We start from the raw sequence: 18,259 nt of genomic DNA on the forward strand, positions 1-18,259 counted from the left end.
AAAAAATGACTGACATCATTTAGCTCGAACCAAAAGTAAGTATTTCAGTCTGTGGAGTCATTTCGTGGAACAGTGAGGAATATAGAATCAAGCATACTGTATAAATATATTGCAATTAAAAATTTGGACAAGAGGAAGAAAGAAAATTACTGTTTTAGTTAGATTTAAATCAGTTAAGGTGGGAACAGGAAAAAAAGATTATTTCTGCTTCATCCTATTCCTTCTCATGCGGATCAACTGCTCAAATGCGTCGCTTTTTTTAGACGTGGCATTAATGGCCAAGTTTGTACATTCGAGTAAAGTTTTTATGACTTGTATTATTTTAATGTTTTATTTGTTACAAGTTCATATTGCTTTTGTAAGGTTTCACGTATCACTAAATCATGTTGAAAATTAACTTTAAAAAAATATATAGATTTTTTAAAAGCAGTACATCCTGCAGAGGTTACATGAGTAATATGTCAGCTGCTCGTTCTCAGACAGGACCCACTTCCACACTGTGAGACCACGCCCCTGTGGGTTTGAGTGACAGCGCTGATCTGGAGACAGCGGGGTGGCCAGTCACGCTCTCGCCATGCAAATGAGCTGCTCCTCGAGCCGGGCGGGTGCCCATGTGGACCAGCACCATGCCTTGTTGTTCTGAGCGCTGATTGGCTGGCTGGCGCCTGATCCGTCTGCATGCGCTGCGAGCCAACGGCTGAAACGAAGCCGCGGAGGACCATTGACGTCAACGGATAATGTCTAAAAAGAGTCCCACGGAAATACAGCCTCACACGGGAAGTTGAATTGTTAACCGAGTTGTCGGTTAAACGGCTGCTTTAGTTGTGAAAGAAATTACGAGAAGTTATGAGAAGCCTAAGTTTTGTAAAAAGTGGCATCGAGGTGGTGGTGGGCGTGAGACGGCTGCCGGGTTTTCTTAGCGACCGTAGTAACAGGGCGGGGCAGGAATCCGGGAGGGGCGGGCCTTACCGAGAACACGACTCGCCTTGTTGTGTGTATTCCCGTGCTCGCTTCGCCATCTTGTTGCAATCCTTTTTTTTTTAAGTATTTGGGGATCTACTTTCTGTTTGGCTGGATTTGAATAAAAAAAAAAAAACTACCCGGCTGCTTTCTGGAGAACCACAGTGGGGTTCACACGGGTGTGAGCCGTGCACGCAGCGCTTACTACCGGGGCACTACTTTCCTTCCCCCCCCCCCCCACCCACCTCCTCCTCTTTCCATCTTGGACCACCGGGTCCCCCCCCCCCTCCCCCGCCGTCAGGGTTTACCTGAAATGAGTATCGACACACTTTTGGAGGCGGCCAGGTACCTGGAATGGCAAGCCCAGCAGCAACAGCAATCCAGACGCGGTGAGTTGAACAGCAGACTGATGCATGAAGGGACCACGGACAGCAGAGCGGAGTGACACTTCAAACAGCCTTTTTTGGGAGAACTGGGTTGTAGTATTTAACCTGCCTGTCTGTGATGATGACGGAACGCGGTGAAAGGCTTTCTGCACAGGATTCAAGGCACACTGTCACTGATCGGGCTTGTTGGGTCATGCATTGATCGTTGAACCTAAAGGCGGAAATGGCTAAAGTTGTTTTTCTGAACTACTTTGCGCGCCCGTTGTGTGTTTGTGTGTGTGTGTGTGTGTGTGTGTGTGTGTGTGTGTGTGTGTGTGTGTTTCAGCACCCTTGTGACTCACCGTACTCGCGCGCCTGCGTGTAATGGAGGCATAGCAGAGGATTTCCTTTCAGTATCCGGGGTTCATTTAAATATCAAATAAATCTGTTGTAGAAACCCAAAATAAGCTACTATTTGTATGCGGTGCTAATATTTTTAGTTTTCAAATACCTTAAAAAGGAGCTATTAAAATACCAGAAAATAAATTGGACTTGTCGCACCGTCTATCTGTGATACGGCTCATTTAAAAGGGTTTTATTTTGTTCAGTAGGCATCGACAGGGCGGTGGCGAGCAGAGGCTGCTCTTTACATAACACCCTGACATTGCTGAGCTATCTTATGACACACACGCACTGGGGCGGGCCCTCACTCGATCAGCTTTTCTCATTTGAATTTTTTAAGGAAGAAGTAGCAACAGTTAACAATTATCCCCCATTTTGTGTGAAATGAAAACCGATAAATTGGACGTAATGATTGCTGATCAGGTCAAAGGAGAATAAAGATGGTCCCGCTGATGACGTGTCAGACACCCCCCACTCCCCCGTCCTCCTCCCGTTGCTGCATACTTTTTACCCTACCGCGTGCTAGGATCCACCCACACCGGCCACGTGCACGTCCCCTCCCCCCCCCCCCCCCATCCCCCACATTTCCACGCGCCCTTCCATTCAAACGGCGAGCAGTGGCGGGTCAGAGGGAATGAAAGAGGGGGTAAGAAGTAGGGCAACTCCCTACTTACCCCCAGCTCAGCCTCCGTTTGGAAGATGTTACAAGATATAAACCATTTGAGGAGGTTCATGTCATTGTGCAGTATTTTCTCTTTAAGACCTCTGAGGGATTTAAAAATATTCATGCTGTAAAAGGTGCAAGCGCCTTTTATTTGGTAGTTAATGCTTAGAAACAGGGATGGGTAATATGGACCCAAAACTTTAATGCAATAGTTTCTGGTGGTTTTTGGTCAAAAACGGAAAACCTGCCAATCGCAAAAATCATTTTGACAAGTTTTAATCAGATAAACCCTAGAACATCACAACTACCTACCCAATAATATAACGTTTTTCAACCATTTCTTCAGTCCTTTGAAAATAAAAACAGTGTAACACATGTAGGTCACATGACCACGGTACTCTTCCTGGCTTCTAGCACATTCCTTTAAGTGATCTAACTACCAAATGGACTTCACTGTAATTGGTAAAAGATTGACATATGGATTTACATATTTAAATAAAAATAAAAACAGATTTAACAGATAATGGGTGTAAAAACCAATTTAAGAATTATCAGAGAAGAGAATGCAGCATACTATGCTTCCTTGAAGAAATATGAATATGCTGTCCATTATATAATATATACAGTATATATATTTATACACATACACAGTGATAAGAACAAATATTTGATACACTGTCAATTGTGCAGGTTTCCCCACTTGCAAAACATTTAGGTCTTTGATTTTTATCATAGGTACTCTTCAACTGTGAGTGGTGGAATCTAAAACAAAAATTCAGAAAATCACATTGTGTGATTAAGTAATTAACATTTTATTGCATGATATAAGTATTTGATACATCAGAAAAACAAAACTTAATATGTGTTACAGAAACCTTTGTTTGCAACTATAGATATCAGATGTTTCCTGTAGTTCTTGATGAGGTTTGCACACACTGCAGCAGGGATTGGACCACTTCTCCATACAAATCTTCTCCAGATCCTTCAGGTTTCAGGGCTGTTGCCGAGCAATACAGACTTTCAGCTCCCTCCAAAGATTTTTGATTGTGTTTAGGTCTGGAGACTGGCTAGGCCACTCCAGGACCTGCAGATGCTTCTTATGGAGCCACTCCTTAGTTGTCCTGGCTGTGCGCTTTGAGTCGTTGTCATGCTGGAAGACCCAGCCACGACCCATCTTCATGTAGTCCTGGGCTGATCCCTCACCTTCCTCATGATCATTGATGCCCCACGAGGTGAGATCTTGCATGGAGCTCCAGACCAAGAGTACGACAATCATCTTGAACTTCTTCCATTTACTTATAATTGCTCCAACAGGTGTTTGCCTTCTCACCAAGCTGCTTGGCTATTTTCCTGTAGCCCATCCCAGCCTTGTGCAGGTCTATTTTATTCCTTGATGTCCTCACACAGCTCTCTGGTCTTGGTCATTGTAGAGAGGTTGGAGTTTGATCGAGTGTGTGGACAGGTGTCTTTTATACAGATAACGAGTTCAAACAGGTGCGGTTAATACAGGTAATGTGGATAACGAGGGCTTCTTAAAGAAAAACTAACAGGTCTGTGAGAGCCGGAATTCTTACTGGTTGGTAGGTGATCAAATACTTATGTCATGCAATAAAATGCAAATTAATTATTTAAAAATCATACAATGTGATTTTCTGGATTTTTGTTTTAGATTCCACCACTCACAGTTGAAGTGTACCTATGATAAAAATGCTTTGCAAGTGGGAAGACCTGCACAATCGGCAGTGTATCAAATACTTGTTCTACACAAAGATATACACACACACACATAGATGACACAATCTAAAACTATTGCAGGATTGTTCATTTTGTTAGAAAGTGATTAATTTAAGCTGGTAATGGAGGTATTTAAAGAATCGGTTAGCACTTTGATCAGTACATTACAGTCATGCATAATGGTCAAGTTGTTGATGTGCAACATTTGTTTTTTTTATTCTCATCATGTGGTGGAAAATGCTTTGGGTCAATTCGCCCCTTACCGCATATTTTTTCGAATAGTAAGCTACCCCAGCTATTTGACTAAATACACAAATGAAGAACAATATACAGAACAAAGAGTGCAAAGTCGAGGACCTTTTTTTTTCCTGCATATCATTATGACGGCAGTATCCAGCTGCTCAGGTCCTCTCAGGGGTGAACTTTTGTCCTAGGTGAAAGGAAATTGTGCCATCAGGGGGTTTGCAGAGTCATGCAGAACAGAAATGAAAGTGTTGCCTAATATGCAGTCAGGCCTCTTGACAACTGGTGTTTTGTATTTTGTTGGAAATGTCTGGGCAGTGTGTTAGCAGCACAGAGATTTGAGGAATCCCTGGGATCTTCTGTTTTTGATGTAGCTGTTTCCATGGTAATGGTGGACTTTCCACATTACTTTGAGCCTAGTGCTGCGGTGTGCACTAACTACTCACTCGTACTGGATGTGTGTGTTGTGGGTATGCCCCTGTGTGCATATTTTAATTTATTTGATGCTTATGCCTTTGATTGCTGCACTGCAGTGCTTTATTTTTAGGCCGCCATTGTGCGAATGCTGGTGGACTTGGCTGAGTGGCTTCTCACAGCAGTCCTCTGCTGCCGGTCAGTTGTCCTGAAGTAGCCTGTAGCTGGAGGTATGCTCAGTAGTGGATCAGTCCAATCACAGTGCAGGGGGTGGGGAGGGGGGGAGAGGGGGTGGTGGTTCTCTCCAGTCAAGACCGCTTCTCTTGTTTTCCTCTCCACTCCGTTTCCCACATGATGTCATTCATTGTGTTTGTTGGCACAAAGTGTTGTGAAGTTGACTTTATAGACTGGGTGACATGATAGTGAAACTGCTCAGGCTACCTGGAGGTTGCTTTAATCACTTATTGGGCGTTTTTGAACTAATTACCCAGCTAAGTTGTGCGGGCTTCTCTGTAAATTTCAGATTTGCATATTTTATTGCAGTGCTTTACAGAAGTATTTGCATTCATTGGACTTCTCTATATTTTCTTGTTACAGCTGCAAACCTTAGTGTATTTTATTGGGATTTAATCTGATGATAGTCCAAGTGAAGTGGACAAAAACCAGTGAGTGTTTTTCAAAATGTTTTTCAAACAGAAGTCTGAAGGTTATGGCCCGTACATGTTTGTACCAGTTTGACCACGCAGAGATGGATTTTTTCTCCATTTTTCTTTACTAAATAGCTCAAGCTCAGTGAGATGAGATGAGAGGGAAAGTATCTGTAAACATCTGTTTTCTTGGATTTTATTCTGGGATATTGGAACACATGAATATGCCTTGATGTCAACCAATCTGTCAAGGTGTTTTTTTTATTATTGGTAGTTTCTGTCCTGCTGGATGATGAACCTCCACCTCTTCTCAAGTTTTTTGCATTCGTTTTTAAGACCTGATTTTAGCTCCATCTATCCTCCCATTAATTCCAACCTGCTTCCTTCATGTCCATGCTGAAGAAAAGCACCCTCATAGCATGATGGTGCCACCACCATGTTTTATCGGGGGTGGTCATAAAGGTCATATTTTTAGAGTGCACAATAATAATAATAGTTGTCCTGATAAAAGACACTCCAATCTGAGCTGTGAATTTCTGCAGCTCCTCCAGGGTTACCATAGGCCCATTGGTTGCTTCTCTGATAAATACTCTCTGTGTCAGTCCTGTTAGTTTAGATGCAGGGCCATAAAATTGGTAGAATATGCAGTTGATTCATACTATATCCAGTTTTGGACACTGGATCGATCATTGCTCTGTTAAATGCTTGTGATATTGTTTTCTAACCTAACTCTGCTTTACAACTATATCTTTGAGTTTTCTGCCATGTTCTTTGGTCTTCCTGATGCTGTTTGTTCACTAATGTTCTCTAACAGACCTCTGAGGCCTTCACAGAACTGCTAGATTTACACTGAGGTTAAACTAAACAGTTACACTCCATTTACTTATTAGGTTACTTGTTGAGAAGGAAATTTGTTGTCCTAGATTGTATTCAAGAGTATCAGGGTAGAGGAGGCTGAATGCAAATGGATGCCACACTTATAAGATTTTATTTTATTGAATATTGTTTTAAATGTGAATCGAAGCTTATTTCTCTATTGTATGAATCACTTTTCTTTCTGTGTTAAAACAGTGAATATTAATATAGTCTTTCTAACCCAACTATCATCTTTTAATCTCCTGCAGAGGATGAGCCATGTAAACAGAAGGAAACCATCAACACAGAGGCTGAGTCTAAACATGTGAATCTGATGACTTCAGCTCTGCCTGTCCAGTCCAACCACACAGCCTGGGCTGATGATGCCCATCGCCAGCAGTCGCATCACCCTCCTGCCCCTCCACCACCCCCTCTCCCACCTTCACAAGTTCCCATAGCCATCATCCCAATGGTCCCAGTCGTCAGTGCAACACCCTCTGTCCCCCCTCTTCCGCTTACAGCGCAGATAGGGGCGGCTGCAACATCACTCAGCAGCCCCCTGCCACTTAAGACAGAAAGCACTTCATCCACTCCGCAGCAGCAGCTAGCAACTCATCACCTGTTGTGCCCCTCCCAGATCAAAATAGAACCTGCTCAGCAGCTGATCGATGTAAAGCCCGGTCTATCACAGCCTCAGGTACAGATTCAGTACCCAGCCTCTATTGGTACCAATGGCTCAGGCTCCCATCATGCACTGGTTCCCCATCAAGCTCCACCTATACCACAGTCACACCCTAACGGAGTGACGATAGAGGACATGAGGGGGATGGAAGGGAAGAGGAGACCTGGAGGGTCAGTTTGTGTTTGAATGGTGCAGCTTATTTGAATTTGGGTAACTGTTTATATTTACATTTCACAATTTACTTTTTGTTTCCAGAGCGGGAACCAGAGAGGTGCATAATAAGCTGGAAAAGAACAGGTTGGTCTTCATATAAACATGTTTACTGATGCTGCTGGTGTAAAATCTTCACCACATCCATGCATATGTGGGCGTTTATGAAGCTTACTTGTAAAGAGTTTTATAAGCCAAAATGTGTTTCTTTTCATTTCATTTCTTTAGCTTATAAATGTCCTAAAATGCAGTGCAAACATAAAAGCCACAAGTTCTCTTTCAAGAGCAACATCCAGTTCTATAAATGTAAATATTCCGTTTGCTGAAGTAAAAACCTGATTTATCTTCTAACTCTGCAGGAGAGCGCACCTCAAGGAGTGTTTTGAGACGCTAAAGAAGAACGTTCCTAATGTCGATGAGAAGAAAACCTCTAACCTCAGCGTTCTGCGCAGTGCACTCCGTTACATACAGGTCTGTAGAACGAAGGTAACAGAGCAGAAACAGGAGCTTCGGCCCCACAGAAAGGAGACAAATAGCAGAAACAAGAAGTTAAAAGGACTTTTCCAAAATATGTGACTTGGCTTTGTAGTTGGCTTTGTGGTTAAGCCTGTAAGAGGAGACTTTTTACTCCTGAGATGCTCCTTTTTACAGCAGGACTCCTTTAAAAGGAAAGAATAAAAGAGCCTTTTGGGGTTGATGAATGGGGAAGTAGCGGGATGGTATAGTAGAGGGAAAGATCCAAAGCACCCACCTGGCCAGCGTCCAGTCATGCCTTGTATGTGCCCAAGTACTTCACCCTTCTTTTTCTTTTTTTACAAACTGCTTTTCAAGCAGCCAGATCCCATGGATGAGGTTGCCAAGGAAACAGCTATAGGTGGCAGCTGTTTCCTTGGTGATTTACCACAGGACAAATGCTGACCGGGTTGTCATGGGTAGTCCTTGGATTGATGTTCATGGATGCACATAAGCACTCCAGAACTTAAAGTAGTTCGCCAGTGGACGGCCTGAGCCTGGGAATCCAAGTTTACGTAATTATATCATTCATAATTAACCTGTGTCTAACAGGCAGAGTAAGGGACCTTGCAAAAGTATTGAATACCCTTGAACTTTTTCACATTTTGTAACGTTGCCATCAGAAACTTCTGTGTTTTTAGTGGGATTTTATGTAATAGGCCACCATAATAAATGTGAAGTAGAAAGAAACGAATCATGGTTTTAATTTTTTATGATAAAAATCCCCAAATCCATCCTCCCACACGAAAGAGCTTTGATCTACACCATTCAGCTGTAGCTCTGGCTGCATGTTTCGGGCCGTTGTTCCGCTGGAAGGTGAACCTCTGCCTCAGTCTCAAGTGTTGCGCAACTTCTGACAGATCTCCTTGCAGGACTTCATGTTTTTAGCTTCATCCATCTTTCCATCAACTCTGACTAATGTGCCTCTTCCTGTTGAGGAAAAGCATTCCCATAGCACAATACAACCACCACCGTGGCAAAAAGCATGCTGGACTTTTATGAATCAACATTTATGGACCGCACAATTAATAGTTATCATGTTTACATATTCTCCCACATGAGCTGTGGCTCTCTGCAGCTCCTCTGGATTTACAATTGATCTCACTTGGCTGCTTGTGTGATGTGACCCTTGTTGGCCCTTCCAGTTCAAGACGACAGACATGTCTTGGTAGGTTAGCAGTGCTACTATATTCCATTTTCAAAGGATTGATTGAACAGTGAGATGTCCAAACATCTAACCTTGCCTTAAACATATTCGCTCCTTTATCTCCCACCTTAACTCCTCAGGCAGTGGATTTTATTCCAGAGTATCAGACTAAAAGGGGCTAAATAAAAATGTGTGTCACACTTTTCAGGTTTTTATTTGTAAATAAAGAAAAAAATTCCACTTTTTGTTGATCTATCACTTAAAATTTCAATGGAATATATTAGTTTTTCGTTGTAACATAAATATGTTCAAGAGACATAAATACTTTTGCAAAGGACTGTATATTTAGTGTCTGTGTACAAATGGAAAGGCATGACAATCCTGTGGTGAATGTTGCCTTTTAATCAAAGCCACCAGTTTTATTTAGGCTTGATTTAAGACGACCTGTTGGTGAATGTTGCAGAGCTTCTGTTTTTACACCACCATTAAATCTGCCCCTGTGAGTTTTTTGTGTGGAGCAGTAAATCGTTGTGGGATTAGAGTTGCTGACCAGTTCGGAGATGGGACAGTTCAGCAGGCCTGGATGGACCGTAGTTGGAAAACGGGTAGTGAGAGTGAATGGAGTGGAGAGAAATGTAGGCTCACGTGAGAGGCCATTACGTGCCTTTAGAGAGTAAACGGCTTTTCTCTCTGAATCAGCCTCCTGTTGTTGGATCAGGTCTCCCCATCGGCCTGCTTTTCACCTACTATCCTATTTTAAACTTTGCCTATTTACGGAGCTCAAACACTACCTAAATGTACTGAAATGAAATTTAGCAGATATAAACATAAATCCCTTCCTTAACCTCCCCTCGTCCCTCCTTCCAGCTCTTTTGGTCCTTACTTGTAATCTACGTTAATGTCCTTAGCTTGTCACGCTATTTTTGGTTTTACGTCAGTTGACACGCACAGAAACTGGGTCATACAGATGGAGTACTGGGGCTGGAAAAGCGTTCCCCCCCCCCCTATTCCTTCTCATCCAAAAAAAAGAAACTAGAGAAAGTAGAAACCACACACTTCCCCCTCAGCAAATACAATTTGAGACAGGAGCCTTGTAAATGGCATGATAATAAGTAAAAGGATTTTACCATTTATATCAGCAGACTTCATTGAGCGGTATGAAAGGGATCTGCATAGCTTCCTTTTTAAAGTACAAAATTGCTCAACAATTAAAGGAAACAGAGAATTTCAGTGTTTGAAGGTTAAAGGAACAAGCAAAAGCTTGACAGTTGAATCCTAGGAAGTTCCTTGTTGCATCTCTTTATAAAGGTCAGAAATTACAGAGATTTTCAAGTGTCTACAGGACTGCGTGTCGGTATGAGACTCTCATAGTATGATAACCTTGTGTACAAGTACCACGGTTCCACGATATCGAGGTTATTTACGCACACATTTAAAATAAAACATCTAATTGCTTATATTTAAACCAGAAAAGGAACAATTCAACTAATATAACATGTTATTACAGCTATAATAATGGTATCTTACCTGCTCATGTTTTTTTTGGATTTTCATACATAGACCTAAGCAGAAATGCTGAACATAGACCCACTAAATTCAGCGGAATATACCATTTTGTATTTCACTTCATCCTCCGGCACCTGGACTCCACAGGAACCTATGCCAGGATCCTGTTTGTGGATTTCAGCTCTGCCTTCAACACCATTGTCCCAGTTCTGCTACAGGAGAAGCTCTCCCAGCTGAGTGTGCCCGACTCCACCTGCAGGTGGATCACTGACTTCCTGTCTGACAGGAAGCAGCGCGTGAGGCTGGGGAAGCACGTCTCTGACTCCCTGACCATCAGCACCGGTTCCCCCCAAGGCTGTGTTCTCTCTCCTCTGCTCTTCTCCCTGTACACCAACAGCTGCACCTCCAGTCACCAGTCTGTCAAGCTTCTGAAGTTTGCGGACGACACCACCCTGATCGGACTCATCTCTGATGGTGACAAGTCCGCGTACAGATGGGAGGTGGACCATCTGTTGGACTGGTGCAGCCAGAACAACCTTGAGCTCAACGCTCTAAAGACAGTGGAGATGGTTGTGGACTTCAGGCAGAACCCAGCCCCACCTGCCCCCATCACCCTCTGTGACTCCACAATTGACACTGTGGAATCTTTCCACTTCCTGGGAACCATCATCTCCCAGGATCTCAAGTGGGAGCCAAACATCAGCTCCCTCATCAAGAAAGCCCAGCAGAGGATGTTCTTTCTGCGGCAGCTGAAGAAATTCAACCTGCCAAAGACTATGATGGTGCACTTCTACACAGCCATCATTGAGTCCATCCTCACCTCCTCCATCACCATCTGGTACGCCGCTGCTACAGCCAAGGATAAGGGCAGGCTGCAGCGTGTCATTCGGTCTGCTGAGAAGGTGATTGGCTGCAGTCTACTGTCGCTCCAGGAACTGTACACCTCCAGGACCCTGAAGCGGGCAGGGAAGATTCTGGCTGATCCCTCCCACCCTGGTCACAGACTCTTTGAGACTCTCCCCTCTGGCAGGAGGCTGCGGTCCATCCGGACCAAAACCTCACGCCACAAGAACAGTTTTTTCCCATCTGCCACCAGCCTGGTTAACAAAGCCCAGAAACCACCCTGACACTGTCCCTTTCCCCCACACCCCCCCTTTTTTTGCTGACAGGACACTTGTAACCTGTAACTCTATGCGTTACATTAACGCTCAGCTTGGGCTCCTGCTTTACTTGCACAATGATCACCTGCACTGTTGTATTGCTCTTGCATCCTATACTGCTCTATATTTACTCTCACTCACTTAAAACTGTGCACATATATTTATATGATATTGTAGATATGTTTATACTGTTTAATTTGTACTGTATTGCACCGACTACGCCAAAACAAATTCCTTGTATGTCCAAAAACATACTTGGCAATAAAGCTTTTCTGATTCTGATTCTAATTCTAATCTTTATAGATTGACACAGTTACGATATTAGCTGGGTACGTAGTCAGGCTATCTGCTCAGGTGGCCAGTCTGCACTCCGCCGCTTTGCAGACTGGCTGCTCGTAGGTCACCAGTGGTAGTTTTAAAACAGTGTTATGACTGTGTGTTGTTTTTCCAATCAGAAATATTTTCAAACAGCTGAATTTGACTGTTTTCTAAGTGAAGGAAAAGTGTAGGGGCCTTCTTTCAGCCAGCTGACGAGCAGTGTGCAGCAACAAGCGGTGGAAGATAAGCACTGTATTTCTCTAAACCTCGCCCATGCTGACATTTTCTCATTAAACCGTAAGAACAGTAGGACAAAAACGTTTCCAACTATTTTGAGTCCTGTAACCAGCCCATAGCCAACTGTGTCTCTTATATATCCTGCAACCTTCACAACAATAGTTTTAGCTGTAAAACATCCCAGAGCTTCACCCTTTGCTTTTGTCCTTTCTGTGTGATTTAGGAGGAGCAGAAATGTTTTCCTCTCCAGATCTAATTTCCTCCCATGGAAGAGCCACCAGGACTTGTTGCTGCTAACATGAGAGACACGTGTTGCTTAGTGAGTGTTCAGGGTGGCAGTTTTATCCACTGGTAATGGATGGTTCCCTGATGGCAGCATTAAATAACATTTTTTTAACCTGCTTAGCTGCAGAGGGGTAAGTACAACACAGTGTGTGTTGTGAGTCAGATCACCATGAGAAGCAGTTATTTACATGGGTATGGTGGCTCAAAGGGGACAACAGAGATGTATTTTGCTCTAATGATGTAGATCCTCCCCAATGGAATAGTGCTGGTGTGTCTTGTGGCTCTGGGAGTGGCTGCAAAGCGCTTTTTTGTTGTGCATGCATCAACAGCACTACTTGGCGCTATAATCACCTTTCAAAATGTACCTGTGCAAAAATGGGAAGCGTTTTTTTTATTACATTTTCCATACCATCTTTTACAAAGAGTTTTGTCTTCATTTTCTGAAAACTTTATGTTGATGCTGTCAGGAGTTGACATTTTGATTTATTTAGATGTCAGTAGTCATATTTTAGTTACTAGGTAATATCAGAGTTGATAATAGATTTAATTAACTGGTAAATAAGTTTTTTTTGTTTTTTTTTTCAACTTAAAAGCACATTAGACATCTAGGTAATGATGGGTGTTAACTGTGACGATGATGATAATAAAAATGTGCCTTTGTGCAGATCTTGTAAGAAATGTTTTGCTAATGTGCCGGTTTCAGTTTTTTAACACAACCTCCTGTTTGGTGTAAAACGTCTTTTAAATCTTAAGGCTTTTTTCTGCCCTGTTGCATTTTCTTAATAAATATTAAACTGTTGGATAATAAACTGATTAAAGAAATAAATAACATTTTTGTCTTTACACAAACGATTCCATAAAGTCAACTTATTTGACGGCTTCAATATTTTCTTAGTATCTATTTTCTGTCCCTGGTTTTTTGAATAAATGTCAACCTTTACAACTTTTACGTCTGTCATCTAAAATGTGGAAACTTGTTTTTTTACATGTCCTGTGCCGTGTGTTTCCCCCTTAAAGACTCTGAAGCGTAAGGAGAAGGAGTTTGAGCACGAGATGGAGCGTTTGGCCAGAGAGAAGATCGCCACACAACAGCGGCTGGCCGAGCTGAAGAAGGAGCTAAGTCAGGGCATGGATGTCATGGAGATCGACAGAGTCCTCCGACAGACCATCCAGCCGGAGGATGACCAGGCCTCCACGTCTACAGCTTCAGGTGAATGTTGCAAAATAACTACCAGGTGCTTTTTTACTATTTTTGCAAAGGCAAATTTGCATCAGAAGTGTTTTTTTTTTTTTTTCATAAGGACTGTGCTGTCTGCATATATTGCTTCGCAAAAATATTCAGTAAAGTGCAGCTTTATGCAATTTAAGCTGAGTCTACAGCTTCAGGCGCAGGCACCTGAACAGAACAGCTGTTCTGTGAAGTCCACAGTGGTTAGTTAGAGAACCTTTGTGAACATACAGCTTCATGAAGACCAAGGAATGCAGCAGAACTCTCAGGGATAATCCTGTAGACGTTTAAAACAGCGTTAAGTTATAAACAATATTCCAAGTTCTGAACATCTCACTCTGTTCGATCCATCATCTGGACATGGAAAGAGTATTTCACAACTGCAGCCCACCAAGTCATGGTCTTTCACCTAAATTGACAGGCCAGGCAAGGAGAAGCTTAATCAGTGAGGCAGGCAAGAGTTTGAAGGTAACTCTGGAGGAGGTACTGAGATCCACAGCTCAGGTGGAGTGCAAATCAACAGGAAAACCTTTAGTTATGTAGTCCACTCCCCTTCCAACATCTAACATTGAACAGTGGTAAGAAGAAATCCAATTTCTAAAGAAAGCCATAAAAAGGTTTGGAGTTTGCTACAAGCCATATGGGGAAGACGCTGCTCTGGTTAGATGAGAACAAAATGGTACTTTTAGGCCTATGAGCAAAAATGCAATATGTGGAGGAAAGCAAACACTGCACAGTACCCTGAATCCACCAAACTGATGGCAAAACATGGTGGTGGCAGCATCATGCCATGGGGATACTTTTCTTCCTTCAGATGTAATTACTAGTGATGTTGACCCGAGGGTTGTGAATACAAATACATTCCATGCTTTTGAAAACCATGTATACTTTTCCTTCCGCCTCCCAAAGCTCCCTTTGTGGTCTGTTAAATAAAATCACATTATGTTAGATTGAAGTTAGAAGTTGTAACGTGACAAAAAAAGTGTAAATACTTTTGAAGGCACTGTAAATGTTACAGATTTTATGTATATGCTGCAGTTTTTGTGTCATGATGTCTAACAGTTTTCTGTCTGATCTACAGAGGGAGAAGACAACTACGACCAGGATATAGATGAGGAAGCTTCTGCCCGTCTTGCTCCCACATCCCTCCCTAAACTAACACCCCCCATCTTACAAGCCCAGCCACTCCTGGCTTCACATCTGTCTATCCAGCATGCCATTCTTCCTCTTTCTGGAGTCCTCACCACACCTCCTCCGTCTGGTCCTCCTCCCCCCCAAGCCATTGCCCCTGCTCCACCCCCGGGCCCACCTCCTTCTCTTCACCCTCAGCATCCCCTTCAGCCTCCACCTGTGCAGGTCCAGCCAACCGTCATTGCTCACGCTGCTGTTTCACACCCGTCAGTCATTCACTCTGTTAGTCACACCCTTCCAGCCAATCACAAACACTTAACACACATAGCCCCCTCTCCTGGTCCCACCTCCTCCACCCCTCAGCCAATGGCAGCAGCAGCACCCATCAACGCAACTCACCAACATATAGCTCAGCCCATCGGACACATCACCGTCCACCCGGTGGCCCACCTGGGGGCTCCACTTGCATCCCACCTCCCAACTCTGTACCCCCAGGGGGTGCCTGTCACCCAGCCCACCATGGTGGGCCACATCACTCACACCTTCACCCACCACGCCCTGCCACACATCCAGGCCAGCCCTCAAGCTAATACTAATGGAGCGCAGGTGAACAGCACGGCTGTGGTGAGCCAGGGGGGACAGGGGCTGGGGAAACCCACAGCGATGCTGGCCCCGCACCCTCAGTTGGTTGGGCAGGCTGCTGTCCTCAATCCTGTTACCATGGTTACAGTCCCAACCTTCCCTGTCAGCACCCTTAAACTGGCCTAAAAAATGACAACGGTCACATAGACCAATAGAGAAACAAGACAGATTCAGAGGTTCTGGATCTGTATTCAGTCACATAATTTCTGACAAAAGTTGGCTTTGGACATGTAGTGATGAGAATCTTTGTGATATTTTATTCACAGCCCTACTAATGAGAACATTTCTGCAGACTCTGGATTCTGGCCATTGTTGGTGAAAATGAGACTGTGACATTTGACTTTGTGCAAAGTCAGGAACTTAGTTTGATCTTTCTTCTTCCTTCCTCACTTCTTTCTTCCTTTCCTCTGCAACCAGAAGCACTAACATGATAAGCTCAGTTCTACTCTGGCATCAGAGATTTACTTTCATCGTTCATCTTCTCAGTTAGTAAAAGGTGTTGTCGTCAGCTCTTAATGCAGTGACACTAGTGTGAGCGCTGAACAGGAGAAACGAATGTGTTAAAGAGGATCAGGGTAAAGGAGCTCACTGATCTAAATAAATTATTCACAACAGCTTTGATCATGAAGGACAAAATTCCTCATTTTTTTGAATCGTCTGAAGGTTTTTCATCATGTGCTCCAGCTTCACCCAAATCGGAAGTTCACAAACCAAAAAGAGAAAAAGGAAATGTGTCTAACGTCTTTCTGTTCTGTGCTGTTTGGATCGGAGTATATGTGCACATGTGGGGTTTTCACCCACTCCTGGACAACAGCAACACTGGCTTTGTGTACGTTAGTGTCAACACAGTAGGTAAATAATACGAAGCAAAAACCTACAGAAAATGTTGCCTCTGTCTCCATTTACCGACTGATTTCCCTCTGTTCTTCTCATGATGTTCCCCCAACATGTTTTATTTTCTGGCTGCTACAACAGCGCCCCCTGCTGCCTTACTGCAGAGCTTACCCTGATGTCACTTACATGCAACACTTGTATTAAGAGCCAAAAGTGCCACAATGTAATAAATAATCATTCAAACATAATTAATATAAAACTGCAAATAAATGCATTTGATAAATAGACAAATACAGAAATAAATACATAAATTAATATGTAATTTAATCATACAGCCATCTTGTTAGAATTATTTAAATGTGGCATTAATTAAATACATAATTAGATAATTCTATGTAAACATGAATGGATTAAAATTTGTTATTAAATGTTAAAGCCCTACATAATTATTAGATATATATTTTACAATGGTTCTTATGCTGCTGGCTGGGTATGAATAATTTTGGCCTTCACTGTAATTCTGATTGGTTTATCTACATAGCAAGTCAAATTCAGACCAATTATCTTGACTAAAACAATGGTAGCCCCGCCCACTTACTCTGCCGGGCAAGGCTCGCAGATTTAAATTAAACGTTGCGTCTCAGCACACCCCCATGAAATATATCAATAAATGTGCCTTTCTAGAAACAAAATAATTAAATATGTATTTAATAAAAATCTATATACTTCCAAAATGTATTTATTATTAATGCATTTAAGTACTATTTGAATAATTAGTTTTTTTTAATTGGGTTGTGGCATTTTCGGATCTCCTTATGCTAGGAGCACAACACACCTCTTACAGCTCTGAAAATTGGACTTCATATATCAGCACAAACTGTGAACCTTAGCAATTATTTCAGATGGGTCTGCAGTTTTTTTCTTGTGCAAACAGCTGTTCAATTAAAGGTTTGGAAACATGTGCAAACCAAACAAAAGAGTTGCAAAACATAATCTAGTTTTGTAAATAATTAACTTTAGAAAATAATTTTCCTTAGCATTGGGATTGTATTGTGACGCCCGCGAATGATTTCATTTGTATGTGTGTGTGTGTGTGTGTGTGTGTGTGTGTTGTTCGAATGTTTATGTGCAGACACACTTCCAGCCTAAAGACGTCGTTCTCTCATTATTGTACGTTAACATAGTGGATCCGCTCCTCTCCTCCTCTGCCGTTTCCCTGTGTTACGTCTGTAAATGTGACTATATGTTTTATATATTCTCTGCTATACTTAATCCTATTGTACCTGTAGCATGGCTGTTTGTAGGTTGTGCAGTTTGCCCCATGCATGATGGTTTGTGTGTGTGAGTGTGTGTAGCTGTTAGCAGGTTATTTTTTTACACAGATTTATGAGATGAGCCTGTTTGAATGCTATCGTGTGTGCCTATACTCAGTTTCCCTGAACACTGTGACAACTCTGGCTAAACACGTACTTGGAGTGAATGGAAAAAGATTTATGGTTTTTTTTTACCTAATATTTTTTATTTCGACTTGCGATGTCGAGCTGAAAAAGTAAAAAAAAAAAAAAAAAACAGCAAAAAAGCCTGTTGATCATTTCTGGTTAAAATAATGTCTAATACTGAAATTGAGTTTTGTAATATTTGTACGTATGGAAGTGATGTAACTCGTGATCGTACGCATGTTTCAGCATATGAGTGTATGCATCTTAAATGCTTGTTTTCTTTTGGTTTTGTTTTGCATGCATGCTGCAGTTCCTTTCTTTTAAAAATGATCTTTTAATGTTTCTTTTTCGGGACCATGTACAATACTGTATAACGTGGGCAGAATCTTGGACCTCATGCTACAATGATATTATATATAAAATATAAAAAACATGTTTTCCCTATGGAGAAAGTTTAAGTTATATATCGCCTGTACACTTTGGGCTGCCTTTTAGATCTAAATGTCCACTGTTGAAAATAACCATAATGAAAATGAATAAAACATATTACTAATAAAGAATTATGCTGATGGAAATAATAAAGATTCTTAATAAATCTTATTACATTTACAACACATTAGTCTTGTTTGTTTTGGAGAAACAC

At 42.2% G+C, this 18,259-nt stretch overlaps 1 protein-coding gene across 1 annotated transcript; it reads left to right on the top strand.

The window, feature by feature from the left end:
* The first annotated feature begins 363 nt into the window (after window positions 1-363).
* Window positions 364-18,230, top strand: mntb (MAX network transcriptional repressor b). Its single transcript, XM_047378796.1, has 6 exons — window positions 364-1,349; window positions 6,554-7,136; window positions 7,222-7,263; window positions 7,536-7,647; window positions 13,360-13,552; window positions 14,652-18,230. The coding sequence occupies exons 1-6, from the start codon at window positions 1,274-1,276 to the stop codon at window positions 15,467-15,469; spliced, it is 1,824 nt and encodes a 607-aa protein (XP_047234752.1). The 5' UTR covers window positions 364-1,273; the 3' UTR covers window positions 15,470-18,230.
* The last annotated feature ends 29 nt before the right edge of the window (window positions 18,231-18,259 follow it).

Source organism: Girardinichthys multiradiatus, chromosome 11 (assembly GCF_021462225.1).
Source record: "Girardinichthys multiradiatus isolate DD_20200921_A chromosome 11, DD_fGirMul_XY1, whole genome shotgun sequence".
NCBI lineage: Eukaryota > Metazoa > Chordata > Actinopteri > Cyprinodontiformes > Goodeidae > Girardinichthys > Girardinichthys multiradiatus.